Source organism: Lactuca serriola, chromosome 1, assembly GCF_051521515.1.
Source record: "Lactuca serriola cultivar US96UC23 chromosome 1, Lser_US96UC23_V15, whole genome shotgun sequence".
Classification (NCBI taxonomy): domain Eukaryota; kingdom Viridiplantae; phylum Streptophyta; class Magnoliopsida; order Asterales; family Asteraceae; genus Lactuca; species Lactuca serriola.
Window position 1 is genome coordinate 99,739,295 of NC_136408.1, and position 19,632 is coordinate 99,758,926.

Sequence of the window (19,632 nt, forward strand, 5' to 3'; positions counted from 1 at the left end):
ATTCACAGTTCATATGACTACTGATTGTGCTCATTAGCAGTCGTTACAACTAATGATTGTGCATACATGCAAATTTCGAAAATAAATAAAAAAAATTGTCAAATCTTTTTTTTTTAGCCTAGACATGGCTAAGACACACCATTTGGACAAGATTAGTGTTTTTGGTGCTGAAAAATGATGAGTTGATTATAAATTTGCAAGTTATCACAAATCTTTTGGTTCGCACAATAACTCAGCCATATATATATATATATATATATATATATATATATATATATATATATATATATATATATATATATATATACACACACACACACTTCCCATGTCTCGTGTAACTTAGACATTGTGTAATTTTTTTTCTCATATTGTATAGTCATATTTCTTCCAACATAATGAGTTTCTTCATTGTTGCCTCAATTACTGAATTTAATGGCTTAAACATCATGTTTTGAATAGTTTCACAAGCACTTGATGCAAAGAATACACCACGACTTATGGACCCTTTCCATCCCATGTGCATATGCTCCTAAACTACTATACATAAAAACATGAATATTAACATATTTTAAATTGAATACGAATTAAGAAATTCTAAAATGGAATACCTTATTGCCTTAAAGGCATTCATGTGTTCGATAACGTGTACTTCAACTGTCTATGCCACAAGTAACCAAAATAATTTTCTAAATCCCTCACGAATATATGCTTTCCTAAACTTGGAATAAATATTCCTTATGCGCCACCTCTGCTCTGCATGTGGAAGAACCTCCTTTACCGCCTCAATTGATCCTTTATGTTGATCCGACATAATATACATCCATATGACTTCATTAATTTAAAGGTCCTCCCTAAGTAATTCGTAAAACCATTTCCAATTATCTTTAGTTTCTATGTTAACAACTATACAAGCAATATCGTATATTTCATTACTTCCATTTATGCCTATTGTAGAGATCAATTCGCCCTCCCCCCCCCCCTTTAGAAAACAACCATCAAATACAATAGTCTGTCTTCAGTTTCCCTCTATTACATCCATCTTTAAATAATTTGAAGCATATGTAAAATCTTTAGTGTGGTCCAACATTGTTACTTCTTCTTTTAAGCTCCATGAGAAACAAATTATCCTTTTTAACACCTTAGAACAAACGATGGGTAAGGGTGATTTAACCTTTTTCTAGAAAGATGTTTGGGTGGGAGATAAGACTTTACAACAAGTCTTTCCTAAACTGAAGGCTTTGGATATTGATATTGATTTCCTTATTGTCGAATGACGTGAGCATGAGCTTGGAAGTGGAGATGACGACATGATCTTAGAGGTGGAACCGAAATTTCATAATTCTCAGGTATGTATCAAATGATGGGTTTCAATCAATACATCAATCTTATGGTGTACATGCAAACCCTAATAGCTTTGGATCTAGTCTGTCTAATGAACATGAAATTGAATATCCAAAGCCATAAACCCTAGATCTAACATATTTTAAACTGAATTAGGGTTTAAAGAATTACCTTTGATTGTTATATAGCAATAACAATCAATTCCTTGCTTTGATTGGCTTCAGAAAGTTTAGTGCCTCAAGTTTTGCACCTCTAATGAAGTCACAAACACCAATAAGAAAAATCGATGAAGAGGAAGGAGAGAGGGGGCACTAAAAACGGCTGGAAACCCTAAAGGAAGTGTTCACCACGTTTTTGGGGCATAGGGGGATTTATACACATGTAGGCTATTAGGGTTTACAACTAGGAAACTCTAATCTGGCTGCTTAAGCCCTAAGCAGCCCATGGACTCCTTTAACATATCTCTTGGACGATTTCTAATGGGCTTCCCATAGAATTCGTCCAACCTATATTATTTAGGTAATCCATAGCCCAATTGTAATTATTTTATAATTACAACTCCAGTCCCCTAAGTTTAATTAATCTCTTTTAGTCACTAAATTAATTCTTAATTAATTCTTAACTAATATTAATTAAACAATATGATTTCTCCTTTAATATATTATTCTCATAATATATTAATAAATCATATTTAAACCTTTATCTCCTTGATTCTTCCTACATATTGCTATGGTGAAGGCAACCCAAGAGGACCATGCTCATAATCGGGTCAAGTACATACCAAAATAGTTATGGACTTAGACACTAATCCAACAGTCTCCCACTTGGAGAAGTCTAATAACTATATTTGCATAACTTCATAATCTGATCAGCAATCGTAGCTTTCAAAAGCCGCTGTCAACTCTGATCTTATCAGATACGCGTGTCTTTTAGATAAGGGATTATATATTCCTCCATTCTCAAGATATCGTATAGACACAAGACATGAATTTGATCATTCTCTCCATACTGTTTCCTGACTTCCGATTTATGACGACTGACAACAGACTACAGTTGAACACATCAACTTAGTCCCGGCTTGGCCAAGCGCTTAGGGTGTCATCTTTAAATCATCGAGAGGCCCACAGATATCGCTTTTATCCCACTTTGGCTAAAAGGAATGGATAAACTTCGACTCAAATGCTCGCTTGCATTTACTGATCGAATCACACACAACAATAAGTTTTATAACACCAAGTTACTGGTGTGTTTTCTTATTATCAATGCGCAACCGACCAACAAATGACAACTCACACGTCTTGGTTTCAAGAATATACAATGTTATCGTCTCATAATTACTCATGAGAAAAACCATGAAGTGATTCAAGTGAGCGTGGGTTTGATCCAATACTCTAAACTTATTAAAGCACTCATGAACTCTACAGCAAACTTGTGCTATGTCTAAACACTTTAGACAATCTACAGACAGATTCATGACAATCTTCCTTCATACCTACTTCCAACGTATGACCGACTATGGAGGTTCAAATAACCCAATTATCCTGGAAGTCAAAACATGCAAAGTGAAACACAATACTAATATTAATCCTATATGTCCCCAAAACTTTTGAGCGTAAATAAAAACACTTTTATTTAAGCACCATATTGATTACTCATTATTCATTGCTTACTGTTTCAGAAAACCAACTTATTACTTGAATTATAACGACAATTTTTCCATGCTCCAATCATGCACACTTTGATTTCCTATGATCCTTACTTTATGAAATAGATCAATTTAAAAACATTTCCAATAAAACTCATTTCACAATTCCCAATCCTTATCATTAGCATAAGAATACAAAATTCTTGCCACTTTTATAATATGTCAGATTCTAACATTTTATGCAATGATCCTTTTGTGAAGTCACAACACAAAAGTCACAAAGACTCGGCCAATGAAATCACAAGGTACTCTATCAGAAATTGTTCCAAAACAATTATATAGATGTGATGTCTCTCACTCAAAGTACATTCCTTTTAACATCCTTCTCGCATAAAAGTTTCTAATCTAGACATATTTCTTAATATCCAACTCCTATTAATGGAAACATTTCCATATTTTCCATATGACAACTCATTCTTAATAGAATCTTATCTATTCGTAATAATGTCAATATGGTCCATCCAGTACTATACTTCCAACTATTCACAAGCATCCAGTACTATACTTCCAACTATTCTAGTCCTCTTCCCTCTTAATGCCCTAGGCATTTGGAAAATTTTAGAATGGTCAAATATTATAGCATATGCAATTGATCCTATACTTGAAGCGTATTGGACACGATGCATAATGTCTCACATAAAGACGTGATACTTTATCATCCTTCTGCCATAATATTTTATGTGTCATGTTCCCATTATTCGAACTATGAAGAGGGATGCCGTAATCATGATCGAATATTGAGAATGCACTATGTATCATTGACTAAATTTATTAAAATTTCTCAATCTAAGCTTTAGATGTTGAAACGAAGTATAATATTCTCTCCTTTAATTATAGCAAAACAACTTTTCAACCCTTGCAACTTTGCGAAGTATAAATCTTGTTTTCTATAATTAATATTGCTAACTTGCAATACTTAGCATAATAATCATGCTCCCACTAACATGATGATTATTTTCTTACCAACATAACATTTATGCTCCCACTAGCTTTGACATGTATTCAGAAAACAATTGAACTTCCAGAAAACAATGCTTATTGAATTCCTTAAGTTCATATTTCTAATACCTAATGCTTTGATAAGCCTTTATCTAAGCTTTTTAAGCTCATACACCTTTGCCTTAGACAGCTCACATGTGTGTCTAAACAATTCAGAATTTATGTTACTAAGTCCCAAATGTTCAGACCAATTGCCAAATCTCACAATTTCGAAGTATGAAAAGGGATGTCGTAATCATAATCGAATTTGAGAATACAATTTTCACAATTGCTATCTTCTTAAAATCTCTCTTAGTGAAAGCATTTCCTCATAATCATTTTCATGAAGTAGGGAAACCTCGACACTTAGATTTTAAAGTGTATGTGTTCCTATCCATGTGAATTTGCCAAAACCAAAGTTTGCGACAAATCCAAACTCATATGGACCGAACGTGCTCAATCTCGATTTCTTGCCTCATGGTAACATGAATGCCCACCATGTCTTCCAAGCAACTCACCCTTTCAAATCAATGTACTTTCCATTGATCAAGGTGTTTTGTCTTTATACATTCAAATGAGAACTCATAGAACTCACATGCATAATTAACTCAATTGGAATGGCATAGAAAAGGAGTGTGTCATCCACGATAGGCTTTGAACCTCAAGTCGTGTGCTAGTGATGATTAACTAGGTTTAACTCTTGATTTGTTCTTGAAACCTTTCAAGACCATTAAGACTCCCACTGACTCCTTGACATATAAGATTCTCTTGTCAAGAAACATTCCTTGACAAAACAAATATTCAAGAGTTAGTGTAGTTTTTATCAAGACTGTCACTTCACATGATTGGTTCTAGTTGGTCTTTGTCTTATCAATCTCAAATGTGCAAGAATAAGAAGACCTTTTCCAATTCTACATTTGTTGAGTGTTATAAACCTACTAAAGACTTGTCACTCATGTCACAATCTTGACTCTAAGACTTGATATTGGAACGAAGTATGATTGACTTCTTGATTTAACCATTTCTACAATTCTCGATTCCTCTTCTTAGACATGCAATTACACTAAGACTCACTTAGAGGATCAATTGAGAAATAGTTCTTAATCATTAAGACTTATCATAAAACACAATAAAAGGTACTCTGCCTTCTTCTTAGAATAGAGAAACTTTTATCTTTCTGCCTACTAGATTCTTCTTATTCGTTCTGCTATTGATTGAAACTTTTTCAATCAACTCAAAGTTATACTCAATCTTATAACTATAACCATATTTACTAAACTTTAGTAAATCATGACGAATATCTTTATTACTCTTGTGGTGGAATTGATCGACGCACAACCTAGTGTACTCGATCTCTTAGTCCTTATCTTGACACTTTGTCAAAGAATTAGTCTAATTTCCAAATATGAAGTTTCTCATTCATCACGCAACCAAGTTGTATGATTCCAAGTTTTTGTCCAATTGAAACTTGGGCGATGAAAATCTTCCCTTATTTGGCAAATTCTTGACATTTCCACAAATAACATAATTAAGAATTAAATCCATTATTGCTAATAATAGAAACAATTAAACATCAATTTTTCATACACACCATTGCAAGGATAAATAAATAAGACAAAATCAAATTTTATTTTATTGTGGAAAAATTTGTCCTTACAATGCAATTCAACTAAAAAACTATGCTATTACATATTTCTTAGCAATCTACCCTAACTCTAAAGTAGCAGCTCAAAAATCCGATCTTTGAATCCATGTGATCGAAATCCATTTCTTCGTAATCAGATTCAGCACGCTTCTTCCTTAAGTTTCCTTTCTTTTCTTCGATCCTGCAAAACATCAAAATGTAATCTTATCACATCATGTATTAAGAATCAAAAATAGGAACTTATAGAGTTATTTAATGGATTTTACCTGAAGTAGAGCCATACGTCATGACTCTCCCATCTCTTAGATCTCTCAGGTAAACAGGGCAGCTTCGTCTCCAATGCCCCTTCTCTTGGCAGTAGAAGCAGATGGACTCTTTTGGAATGGCACAAGGAACTATCTCAGAATTTACCTTTTCTGGATTTCCAATGTCACCATTTTCAATGTCCATTGAAGTTTAGGAGTTTGATTTGCTAGACAACTTTGCTTGATCAGCACGCCAAATCACTTCTGATTCAGCAGATATAAGCAAATAGGTCAAATCAATGAGGGTCACGTCATGGTCCATCATATAGTACTCTCTAACGAACTCACTATATGATTCAGGAAGTGAATGAAGAACCCAATCAACAGGCAACATTTCTGAGATATCGACACCCATCATCCTTAACCTATCAATGTGTGACTTCATCTCTAAGATGTGTGCACACACAGGTTTTTCCATCTTCGTGTTTACTTGCCAAAAGGGCTTAAGTGAGCTTGAACTTTTAAAGCCTTTGGACTTGTGGGTTAGGGAGAATAATTAGAGGATGTGGTGGAAGTGAAGCATGACTCTCATTTCCTTGATCGTATCGTGGAACGTCATCTTCATTTGGAAAGCTTGTTCCAAGAGACTTGGGAATACCATTGTAAGATTTAGACATCTACAAAAAGGGAGAAAATTCAATTTAGTTGATAAGAATCCTTGATGTAACACCCAAATGAAACATCAAGGCTAGTATCCAACACAATACTCTACAACCTAGAAGAGGGATTCCGTAATCTAGTTGCAGAATATTTGAAGGTATGTAAATGACGATTTACCAATTTCCACCATGAAAAACGAAAAAGAAATTGAAGTTTTAAATGAATTGAAACTCCTAGATCTTTTGAGATTCATTAACTTTTCAATGGCATGTTTAATCTCGATTATGCCCTTCGGGTTTGCGACTGGGATGCCTAGGATCACAAACAAGGTGCGAATAACCATATGAATCTACGTGGTGCACTCAATGCTACTACCACCTAATCAATGTGCCGGTTAGCCACACATACTCCATTGATCTATGATAAAAATCGAGCCACCCTTCGCCACCAATGCCAAACCCAAATTAGTGTGCCGGTTAACCACACACGCTCCACTAACGTTTCGAAAAGGGTACAAAGTGTAATTCCATGGATTAGCATACAATTCCACATTTTTCCTAAAGTAACTATGATTTGGGAATTTATAAAAGCATGTAGTTACTTTGTACTTCATTATACTTATAATAGAAAGTTTCGTCCTATCCTACCCGTTCGGCTAACGACCCTCCACTAGTCAAGAGTGTGGTGGGTAAGAGTGGATACCCATTCAATCGCCATTTTATAGGAAACTTCCTTAAACACCCCTTATAGACCATCTTCATGAATGAGGCCTACTAACGGTAAGACTAACTGTTTACTTATAAATATATATAATATTAGACTTTTAATGTCATATATACATAGTATAGGGTGTATTTTAAACTTTTAAAATACTAGGTGGTCTAATTTAATTAATTATACTTTTAGTTTAATCAAATGTAAACCAAAACTTTATGGAATTATTAAATCTCTTTTAATTATACACTTTAATTAATTAATAAAACCATAAGGGTGTAATTTGAACTTTTCAAAAAAAAAACGAGGGTTTTAGAATTTAACATTTCAAAATCAAATGTAACATCCAATTTCCCAGGTATAATATTTATTCATTTATTTTGGAGTTTGTGGAGGAACTCGGCGAGTTGGTGCTTAGACTCGCCGAGTAGGGTCGTGGATTTTCATCCGGGTTCACGACTGGACTCGGCGAGTCCATGAGTGGACTCGGAGAGTCTACGCTGTTTAATGAAACCCTAATTTCCCGGGTTTGGGACCTATTTAAAGGCCCTTAGGGTCGTCATTTGCGGCCACCAAACCCTAGAGAGAAACCCTAAGAGATCTAGAGCGTTTGTGAGGAAGGAGAGGCCATTTTTGATCATTTTGTTGGTGTGATTTCAAGAAGGAGGTGACCAAGGCAAGGGGAGGCTGAAGGAGATGCGATTCTGGTGATTTCAGAGTTCAGAGACTTCATCTTGAGGTACTTATTTGGACCTTCTTCAGTTTTGGTGTTGATTCATAGATTTAGGGTTTTCTAACCCCCTTTAAAGGATGGTTATGTGGAGCAATTGGTCCCTTCTCGAGTTTATGCTTTGGATATGGACTTAAAGAGGTCGAGAGACCTTAACCCTTGGAGCTTTATGAGTTATTTTGGCGGCCATGAACTTAGGATGTCATTTTTGGGGCTAAATCACCAAGTGATACCATCTAGATGATATATGAGTGTCAAGGTCTGAACTTTACGTGATTATCATGCTTGGGAAGGCCAGATCTATGGATTAAAGGAACAGATCTGACCTCAGGAGGTCAATGGAGTTTGTGCATGGCATGAACTCGCCGAGTCCAAAGATCAGACTCGGCGAGTAGGGTTAGGGTTTCACGTAAACCACTCAGTGAGTAGACTTGTCGAGTTGGGGGATAACTCAGTGAGTCAGAGGGGGATTAGAGGACTGGAGTTCAAGGCGGAACTCGCCGAGTAGTTCTTGAGACTCAGCGAGTTGAGTCGGGGTAGCCCTGCGATTCATGCCAGGTGTGACTCGTCGAGCCAGGGGAGGGACTCGACGTGCCAAGCGGGACTAAAGAGTTAGTGGACACGTGTATACTCGTCGAGTCGCCAAAGTGCACTCGACGAGTTGGGTCAAAGTTTGACCGTTGACTTTTGTTGACTTTTAGGGTTCAGTCAACGATGTGGCCATTGGGCCAAGAGAGGGGTAAAATGGTCTTTTACCCTTAAGAGGGTGCCAAGAGAGGGTTGAGTCTAGTCTCGAAAGTTATATTCATGAGAGTATTTGCCTTATGTGTTAGGCGGTGGCGAGTTCGAGATTCAAGTGTGAGGATATCTGATTTCTGCTTGCCAGGTGAGTCTTCTCACTATACTTTACCTAGAGTGGTAACAGAGTTATATGACAGAGTTATTGTATGCTATCTATATGATGTCTGGCACCGTATTATTTCTATGTGATTTATGTTGTGTGTATATCAGAGATAGGACCAGAAGGTCCACAGAGCTAGGACCAGAGGGTCCGCAGAGTTAGGGCCCAAGGGCCCACAGAGTTATAGCCTCAAGTGGCTAATATGTGCTATATGTGGTGTTTTTAGTATTATGTGTCAGTGCATTTATATGCTATTTATTTGTTGAGATTTATTGTGATATGTGATATGCATGATTCAGAGTTAGGACCCTTGGGTCCATAAAGTTAGGGCCAGAGGGCCCACAGAGAGCTGGGACTGGAGGGTCCCACTGAGATACACTGACCGGAGGGTCAACAGAGATTATAGCCTCGAGTGGCTAATATGTGTTAGAGTGGTATTTTGGGGAACTCACTAAGCTTTGTGCTTACAGTGTTTTGTGTTATGTGTTTCAGGTTATCACAGGATCACGGGACGGCACCGGCTCAATTGTACACACCATAGGAAGCGTTTGTTTTGAGGATCCTGGTTTATTAATTGATTGAATAAAAGAGTCATGTATTGCAATTTAAACAAAAATGAGATTTTTGTGAAAAGTGTTAAAGAGATAAACGATTTTAAATGAAAATTTTGTTTTGAAAATTTCGGTGTTACATCAAACTTTTAGTCACCTTTTAAATTCCAAAACTTGAGGGAAAGTTTCGAAACATTTCAAAACATTAGGGTTTAGAATTAAATATTTCAAAATTAAACTTTTAATCAAAATTTTAAATTCCAAAACATGAGGGCAAGTTTTATAACTTTTCAAAACATTAGGGTTTAACTATTTAAATTTCAAAAACAAAACTTTTAAGTTCAAATTTAAACTATAAAACCTAAAGGGGAAAATAAAAACTTTTTCACAACTTACTAGGTCAAATATTTACTAATAATAATCCTATATTATCCATATTTAACCAAATCCATCAATTTTGACAAGGATAATCATTCCAAACATAAAAAATCGATTTTAAACAATAAAAACGAGCATTGGAAATTATCCTCAACAAAATCTGGTGGAAAAATCAAAAAATCCGGCAACAGATCCTTGGACTCGTCGAGTCCACACTGGAACTTGTCGAGTAGGACCTACCCGTCGAGTCCATGAATGGACTCGGCGAGTCTGGCAGTCAGAACCCAAAAAATTCGATTTTTCAAGCAATTTTCGATCAAATAAGCATCAAATTCACTAACAAACAACCCTAGCCTTTGATACCACTGATGGGTTTCAAGCAATACATCAATCCTATGGTGTACATGCAAACCCTAATAGCTTTGGATCTAGTTTGTCTAATGAACGTGCAATTGAATATCCAAAGTCATAAACCCTAGATCTAACATATTATAAACTGAATTAGGGTTTAAAGAATTACCTTTGATTGTTATATAGCAATAACAATCAATTCCTTGCTTTGATTGGCTTCAGAAAACTTATTGCCTCAAGTGTTGAACCTCTAATGGAGTCACAAACACCACTAAGCAACTTGGATGAAGAGGGAAGAGAGAGGAGGCACCAAAAACGACTGGAAACCCTAAAGGAAGTGTTCACCACGTTTTTGGGGCGTAGGGGGCCTTTATATACATGTAGGCTATTAGGGTTTACAACTAGGAAACCCTAATCTGACTGCTTAAGCCCTAAGTAGCCCATGGACTCCTTTAACATATCTCTTCGACGATTTCTAATGGGCTTCCCATAAAATTCGTCCAAGCTATATTATTTAGGTAATTCATAGCCCAATTGTAATTATCTTATAATTACAACTCCAGTCCCCTAAGTTTAATTAATCTCTTTTAGTCACTAAATTAATTCTTAATTAATTCTTGACTAATATTAATTAAACGATATGATTTCTCCTTTAATATATTATTCTCAATATATATTAGTAAATCATATTTAAACCTTTCTCTCCTTAATTCATCCTACATATTGCTATGGTGAAGGCAACCCAAAAGGATCATGCTCATAATACCATGCTCATAATCGGGTCAAGTACATACCAAAATAGTTATGGACTTAGACACTAATCCAACATCAAATTCTTAGTCACATTATTTTTTCTAATGACCCTAACAGGTGGCGTTGGAATAATGCATGAGTGGAGTTTTTGGTGAAATATACTCTTATGTTTATTAATGATTATAGCTTTCCAATCGACACGATGCAAACTAGATGGAACAAATTCATCCCGATTAAAATTAGTATTTTTAATTGGAGAGTGTTTCCGGACAGTCTTCCTACTAGACAAAATATATCTAATAGGGGGATCGACATTGATGCTACCATTTGCCCTTCTTGTGAGAACTATGTTGAAATGGTTAATCATGTGCTTTTACATTGCCATGTTGCTAAATATGTCTTTATAAAAATCGGTCAACGGTGTGATGTGAATGTTTCTTGTATTCCTTCAGTTGGAGATTATCCAGCTTTCTTGGATGCAACCCATCAGTCCATGTCTAAGAAACAAGTTCTCGATGTGGTGATTTCTACAACTTGGTGGGTGCTCTTGAATTTCAGGAAAAAATGTGTTTTTGTCAACTTGAGATTGCGCTTGGAAAACATTTTTGATGATATTGTGTCAGATTTTTTTCCGGTTTCGAATAAGAAGCATAAATTTCATATTAACTGGAATCAATGGCTTCATAACCTCATTCTCAACATTTTGATGTATCTGTTTTTGTTTTGCACTAGCTCCTTGTTAGGTAGTGTTTGTTTTTTGTCTGCAGATCTACGTGGCCTCTTCTGTCTGCGCCGCGCAGATCACGCGCAGACATTAGCCTTCGCAGACTATTTGTTTTTTTGAAGACTGCAGACCTAAAAATGTATGCGCGCCATCTTCTTGCCGCAGATGTGGACCAAAGTCTTCTAACATCTTCAGACATCTTCTAGTCTAAAAAAACATATATATATATATATATATATATATATATATATATATATATATATATATATATATATATATATCTTTATTTTTTTTAAGTTTTTTTTTTAATTTATATTTTTTCCAACTTTATTAATGATAAACAATTTGAAAAAAAATTACAAAACTAAAAAAACGTTTGACGATACAAACATGATATTTTTGACAAATTTATAAATAAAGATTTATTACAATAATAGTCGTTGAAGTTGTTTATATAAATATGAAAAAAAATCATAATATATTCTTATATTTTTTTGCCAAATTTTGTAAAACATTATTTAATACAGTATCTTCAATTTCTCGAAAAAATATTTATGATACGTTTTTAATGGATTTAATTGAAAAAATCGAAGTTTATTTTCATCCATTTATGTATCAAATTCTTTGATCACTAATTATAATGTTTAGTTATAACTTTGCAACCAAAGTTATTGGTTTTTATCAAATATATACGTTAATTCATATAATTGTTTTTTTATTTTTTATACAATAATACATAAAAGTTGATCTAGATTCGTTAATTATTTATAACAAAGTCATAAAAATATTAAAAAATCACTTTGAAATTTAAAAAAATCAGTTTATTTAGATTTCAGTTTATTTTAGTAGCCCGCAGATGTTAAAAAAACAAATAATATTCTTTTTTCAGACTGCAGACGTTTAGTCCACCTCTTCTACTGCAGAGGTTTACAGATGTGGTCCGCAGACTGCAGACATTTTGCCTCAGAAAAAACAAACAGCACCTTAGTGTTTTTTTATAAAATTTAGTCGTTAAAAAAAATCTTAAAGTACTTTGAAACATATGTAAAATCTATGTAAAAGACATGATACTTACAAATTGATTATCATTTTTAGTTTGAGTAAATAGGAATGTAGTTTCTTTTATAATTTTATGATATATTTTTTTTGTTAAATGTAATAAAAATTAAAAAAAAATATTGATATGTTTGTAATAACATCATATTTTTATTTTGTATTACAAAAGAAAATGAAAAGATAAAATGAAAGTCGTCCACCCCTCTCAAGATCTGTCGCTACTCACTATATATATGGTTAGATGTGAAGACAAATTCCATAAACTGAACTTATGGCACCCCAACTCTTACTACTTGGCTTGCTCATAAACTTTTTCATATTCACAGGTATCTCTCTTTCTCTGCCGTAATTAATTCTTTTTATATTATTTATTATTGTTATTTATGATTATAAGTCATGTAATACGGTTGGGAGGGAGAGAGGTTTTATCAATCAATAAATAAATAAAATATATTCAAAAAATATAAAAATAATTTAAAATGGTAGAAAGTCATTGTATATGCAATAAGGACCAACCACGGCAAAAATAAAATCACAAGGACCCATCGTATAGACAATTTGATAGTTGTATTCAAACAACCTATTTTAGCAAACCATAGGGGCCAACCGTGTGTTTTTGTCTATTTAAAGATATAACATCGAAAGTGTTAGTTTTAATGGCTGTGAAACACACGATCTTTGACCCATTTTTATTTTTTTTCCTTATAAAGTAAAAAAATAGGGTAAATAGTATTTCATCTTTAATTCTACTCAATTTTTTATATCAAAAAATATATTCCTAGAATATTCTATTTTTATAACTTATATATATTGTCAAATACACCCCTCTATTAATTAGATTTTAACAAATATATATATTACATATTTTCATTACAAAAATATTTCAAATTATATTATAATAAATAAAATGTTTATATATAATAAATTTAAATTAGTTATTACCTTTTAATATATTTTTAATTTTTTATATGGATTCTATAAATAAATATTAAACTCTATATTTATAATTAATTGATATAAATTAGTCTATAACATGATATTATAAATATTAAATATTTCATTTAAATTATAATTAGTAGATAAAATAAACTAGAAATATATAAAATAAAAATGAGAGGGACTAAAATTGGCAACCAAACTTTAACTCCATTTTTGGAGATATGAATAGTATTCCCCCCATATTTCGAGGAATACTATTCATATCTCCAAAAATGAGGGTGGAAATGAGGTAAGGTTTGAGAAGAATGGGAAAGAAATAGAGTAAAAAATGGAATGGGTTAGAGATGTCCTAACAAATGCAAATCAAAAGACCGGGAATGTCAAAAATCCAATACTAAGACCAAAAACAGAATTTGGGCAAACCATAGGGACAAAATTTATAATTTACTCTTAAAACTATTATGCCACTCATCAACAATGTGAGCATTGTGACCGGACCGGACCAGACCGATTTGACATAAATTGGTGTACCGTAGACTGAACTTATTGAGTCTTACTGGGTCGAGGTCCAGGTTCAGGTTTTTTTTGGTTCGTGTACTCGTTAGACCGGTACAACTTTAGGTGTATACAATATAACTCGTTGAAGCCCTACCAAAAATTAGTTTATCTATAATGACGGTAGGGTGGGCATCTGGACCGAATTGGACCGGAATGACTCTTAGACCGAATCGATTTGACAAAAATTAGTGGATTTTGGACAGGACCTGTTAAAGCTTATCAAGTCTAGGTCCATGTTTGGTTCGATCCCCTAATCAACATACACAACTTGATAATTTGAGTTTTATTAGAGTATAAGAAATCTAATCCGGCGAACATTTCATTATTTTTTTATTAATAATCATTTTTTTATTTTTAAATTTATAGAGAATAGAAACAAATTACGATCTCTTAAGATAAACAAGGATTTTTTTTTTTAAATTCTATATAAAATATAAAAAACACATAGAAACATGTCAATATTGATGTTTATATGTACAATTTTATTTTATAAGAGAAACTTATAGTAAATAGACATGACTGTTGTTGAAAAATATCACAAAAATACATTACCATGATAATGAGTCAAAAAGAAAATATATAATCCGGACTTACGGTTATTTGTTATTTTTTATTTTTATAAACATCAATACATTAAATAACTAGGTTATAGCCCATGGACACTACACTTACAAAATTAAATTTTTATAGTAAAATGTTATAATTATTAATCAATTATTTTCAATAATTATTAATTAAGATATTTAGATTATAACCTGTAGAAACTATGATTACAAAAATAAATAAATTTTTATAGCAAAAAGTCAGAATTATTAATCTTTTATTTTCAATAAATTATTAATTAAGATATTTGTGATTTTTATTTATGTAAACTTATAATCATTGATTCAAACAAAAATATAATTATTGATTACCAAATATTTTAAATTTCAAAATGGTAATAAATAATGTTAATTTTAAAGGATTTAGAAGAATTTAAATTTAAATATAAAATCATAGATAAAAGACATTGTCATTTTTAGAGAATGAGAGAAACAAAATTTAAAATTATAATAAAATGATAAGTGACACATAAACTATTCTTTTATTAGTATAGAGATTTTAAGAACATTAGTTTTTCTATCTTGTTCTAAAATTAATATTTATGGATTCTAAACATTTTTATGCATGTATTTTTTTTTTTGGATAACGACTTAAAAGGGTAACATATTTTATTTTTCAGTTTGTACACATTTAGGCACTAAGTTTTTTTTTGTCCGTATTTTCCCATTGAACTTGTTCAACTGTTCAAATAACATCCTTATGACTTGCTATCGGAGGTTAAACCGGTTTCCGACATATTTGTCACCTCCGGCGACACTCCGGTCGTCTTCTCCGGTGAGTCTCCAACCATAAATCTAAAATTATTTAATTTTTTATTTTTTGATCAACAACACACAATACTTCATCTCCAAACCAGAAATCTAAAACAAACAAGAACTCAAAAACATAAATCGAAAAATCTGATGAAGAACATGAAGACAAACCCATAAATCAAAGTTGTGTTTTTGAACAAAAATGAAAACTGAAGTTAATGAAGAACATGAACTTCGGTGTCTTCATAATGTGCTTCAGCTTGAAGATCAAACACCCTACACTTAAATATCATTTTTAGAGAGAGAAATAATGATATATGTGCTTGAGTTTGAACTAAAGAGGTATCAGATGAACACATACAATTATCTTCAAGGTTTGTAGATATTTATCGTCTTCATCTTCTTCCCAAATCTGATGTTCGATCATGTTCTTCTTTCCAGAAAACAATTTCCAAGCACATAAAAAAAATCGATTTTATGTGAGTTGGTTCAAATGATAATGCATCGACGAACTTGTACATTGTGTTGCATTGTTTGTACTTTGTTGACTTCCAAGAACAAAGAAGATGAGCACGATGAACAACAGATGTGGAACAACACTCTGATGATGAACATAAAGACAAACCCAAAAATCAAAGTTGTATTATTGAACAAAATGAAAAATCGAAGTTGATGAAGAACATGAACTTCGTTCATCTTCATATCATGCTTTAGCTTGAAGACACTCAAAAATCATTTTTAGAGATAGAAATAATGATATGTGCTCTTGAGTTTGAAAAGAAGAAGATGAAGATGAATAATTGATTTTTGGGTTTGAGTTCTTAAGTTTGCAAATTGAACACCCACACACTCACAAACAAATCTTCATCAGATCTGGAAATCTAAATCCTTCATCAGATATGCAAATCCGGAAGAAACCCTTCATGAGTAGGTTTCTTGTCTGATGCATCTTCTTTAAGCTCCATGTTTTTATTTTTTTATTTTAGGATTTCATTATTTTCAAGATTGGGGAAAACGGTGGGTCGTCTTCAACAGCAACATCTATAAATCCGATTAAGGAATTCAAAATGTGTTTGAAATCACCGGAAAACTCACCGAAGTATCGTCGGATTTGCCAAATATGCCGGAAACCGGCTAAACCTGCTATAGCAGGTCATACGGATGTTATTCGAACAGTTAAACAAATTCAATAGGAAAATGTGGATAAAAAAACGCCAGTGACTAAATATATACAAACTGAAAAATATATTACCCTTTTAAGTCATTATTATTATTATTATTATTATTATTATTATTATTTTTTTTTTTTCTAATCGCCCAAAGAATATCCGTATAAAAATTTGAATTCTAAGGTCACTACCCCGGATTTCCTTTTTCTTAATTAAAAGGGATACATAATCGCTTGACATGTATAATCTAATCGTTTAGGGTGTGTTGTTTTTTTTTTTTTAATCTTAATTCGTTTTTATCGTTAGTATCTTTTTCTTCATAGGGGTGTGTTGTTGTTTTTTAATCTTAATTCGTTTTTATCGTTAGTATCTTTTTCTTCATACACAGTTACACACTACTTATTCATTTGTAAATAAAAAAATAAAATAAAATAAAAACATCTTATATCATTTTAATGATTTGTCTTTTAAGGATTAAAAGGAATACGTATACAATCATATTCTTTTATGCAAGGAAAGCGATATAATAATGTTTCGATTTTTAATAGTTATATTATTTTATTTTATTTTTTGTGTAAAACCGGGATTGATTAAAAAAGATTAAATATTAAAATATAAACATTAACTATTTTTTTAAATAAAATTTTAAAATAAAAAATGAAGAAGTGTATTAATTACAATTATTATCATATATTTTTTTTTGAAACAACAAATTTCTAAACTATACCTTAAGTCCACCTATGTTCACGATGAGACTTGAACTCTCAACCTCAAAGAGGGAGGACAACACCGGATATCATTAGACTATAAGTCATATGGTTATTATATTTAATACTTTACATATATAAATATATAAGTATCATGTGATTTTTTAATTTCAAAAATTAACACGTGAATATTATTTATTTTAAAAATATCATAAAATGGCAAATGTCAAAACTTATAAGAGATTGACACGTGACAAAATGGATTTTTATTTATTACAGTTGATAGTTGATTTAATAAAGACATGCATACAAATTGATGAGTTTTTACCTTTTAGTAACAAACTAAACATTAAACATGGTTACATAAATCACATAAAAATCTATCTTTTTGTATAACTTGATACAAATGAATTCAATCATTTTTAATTTTCAATTAGTGAAAATTTTATATACATAAATACTTAAAAATATCATTTTGACAATTATCCTCTCAATCATTTTATCATCTTTACATCTTAATTGTTTTTATGCAAAATAGATGCAGAACCGGTCGGAATATGCTACGGCCGGCTCAGCGACGATTTGCCCTCCGAACAAGAGGTGGTAGACCTCTACCAAAGCAACGACATAACCAGAATGCGACTCTACGATCCAAATCCAGACACTCTTCAAGCCCTACAGGGAACCAACATCGAACTCTTACTTGACGTTCCAAATAACGATCTTCAATCCCTCACAGATCCATCCGCCGCAAGAACTTGGGTTGAAAACAACATCCAAAACTACCCCGATGTCAATTTCCGGTACATCGCCGTCGGAAACGAAGTCAATCCCAATAACGATAACCGTCAATACGTCGATATCGTGCTTCCGGCGATGCAAAATGTTCACCAAGCTATTGTAGACGCAGGATTAGCTGACCAAATCAAGGTCTCGACAGCAACCTACACCGGTCTCCTATCGAATTCCTATCCGCCAAGCGCCGGCGAGTTTCATGACAACGTGAAGAGGTTTATCGGGCCGATTATCAATTATCTACGTCAAAACAATTTGCCAATGCTTGCTAACATTTACCCCTATTTTGCTTGTCGTGATAACGCTGATGTTAGTCTCCCGTATTCACTGTTTACATCGGGTCCACTTGTGAACGATAATGGTTTAGTGTACTCTAACCTTTTCGACGCCATGTTAGATGCTCACTATGCAGCTCAAACACGTCTTGGTGGAGGCGATTTGAAGATTGTTGTGTCGGAGAGTGGATGGCCGTCGTATGGTCATCGGGTAGCGACACCGGAAAACGCAGCAACTTATTATCAGAATTTGATTGAACATGTGAAAGAGGATAATGGGACACCGGCAAGGCCTGAAAACTCTATAGAAACGTATTTGTTTGCAATGTTTAATGAGAATTCGAAAGAAGGAGATGAGTCTGAGAGGCATTTTGGGCTTTTCTTCCCCGATCAAGGATCCAAGTATGAACTAAGCTTCTGATTACCTAAATCCATAGTGTAATGGAGTTTCGGTAATTTAAGTAATAAATAAACATGGAATAAAAGCTTTTGTTTCCTCATTGTACATTACCCGTATTATTGAGGAAACAACAAAAGTTACTATTTTAAGCTTCGAATAGAAGTCAACTTTATGAAACATCAATGGCCTTCAATCCTATAAGAAATTACTCCTCTAAACTAATCATTGCTCTCCTGTGACATATATTATTTTTAACACTTTAAATAGCAACCAACTATTTAAAGTATCATCACTCCATGTACACAATAACGCAAAACAATTGGATCAATACACTTTGCACCATTGAAGTATCACTTTCCAATCACATGTAAATTTATTTTGGTTCAACATAGATCACACCACACCACCACACTTCATCCATCTGCTCACAAGCTGTGAAAAATATCAAACATGTGCATTTTCTTTAACATGCAAGGAATTAGCAGCTCATGTCCATATTATACTATTGCAATTCTCCATCCCAAACTTGATGTTTTTAAATAGTAATCTTCAGTCTCTCGTTGATCCATCGGCCGCAATAACTTTTTTCATGTGCATATATATATATATATATATATATATATATATATATATATATATATATATATATATGTATTATTTTATGCCGTAAATCGTAGATTTGTTTTTTATTTTTTTTTCGCG

The 19,632-nt window shown here is 32.9% G+C and overlaps 1 protein-coding gene across 1 annotated transcript; it reads left to right on the forward strand.

The window, feature by feature from the left end:
* Positions 1-12,995: 12,995 nt before the first annotated feature.
* On the forward strand, positions 12,996-19,174 carry LOC145096001 (glucan endo-1,3-beta-glucosidase-like). The gene is made up of 2 exons (XM_079033793.1): positions 12,996-13,058; positions 17,999-19,174. Exons 1-2 carry the CDS (start codon positions 13,004-13,006, stop codon positions 18,949-18,951), a joined length of 1,008 nt encoding a protein of 335 aa, XP_078889919.1. The 5' UTR covers positions 12,996-13,003; the 3' UTR covers positions 18,952-19,174.
* Positions 19,175-19,632: the final 458 nt, after the last annotated feature.

Excerpts from the sequence above, each read along its gene's own strand:
- LOC145096001 (XM_079033793.1), top strand. The coding sequence starts at position 13,004 with ATGGCACCCCAACTCTTACTACTTGGCTTGCTCATAAACTTTTTCATA. Across the intron at positions 13,059-17,998 it reads AAACTTTTTCATATTCACAG|ATGCAGAACCGGTCGGAATA; the intron begins GTATCTCTCTTT and ends TATGCAAAATAG.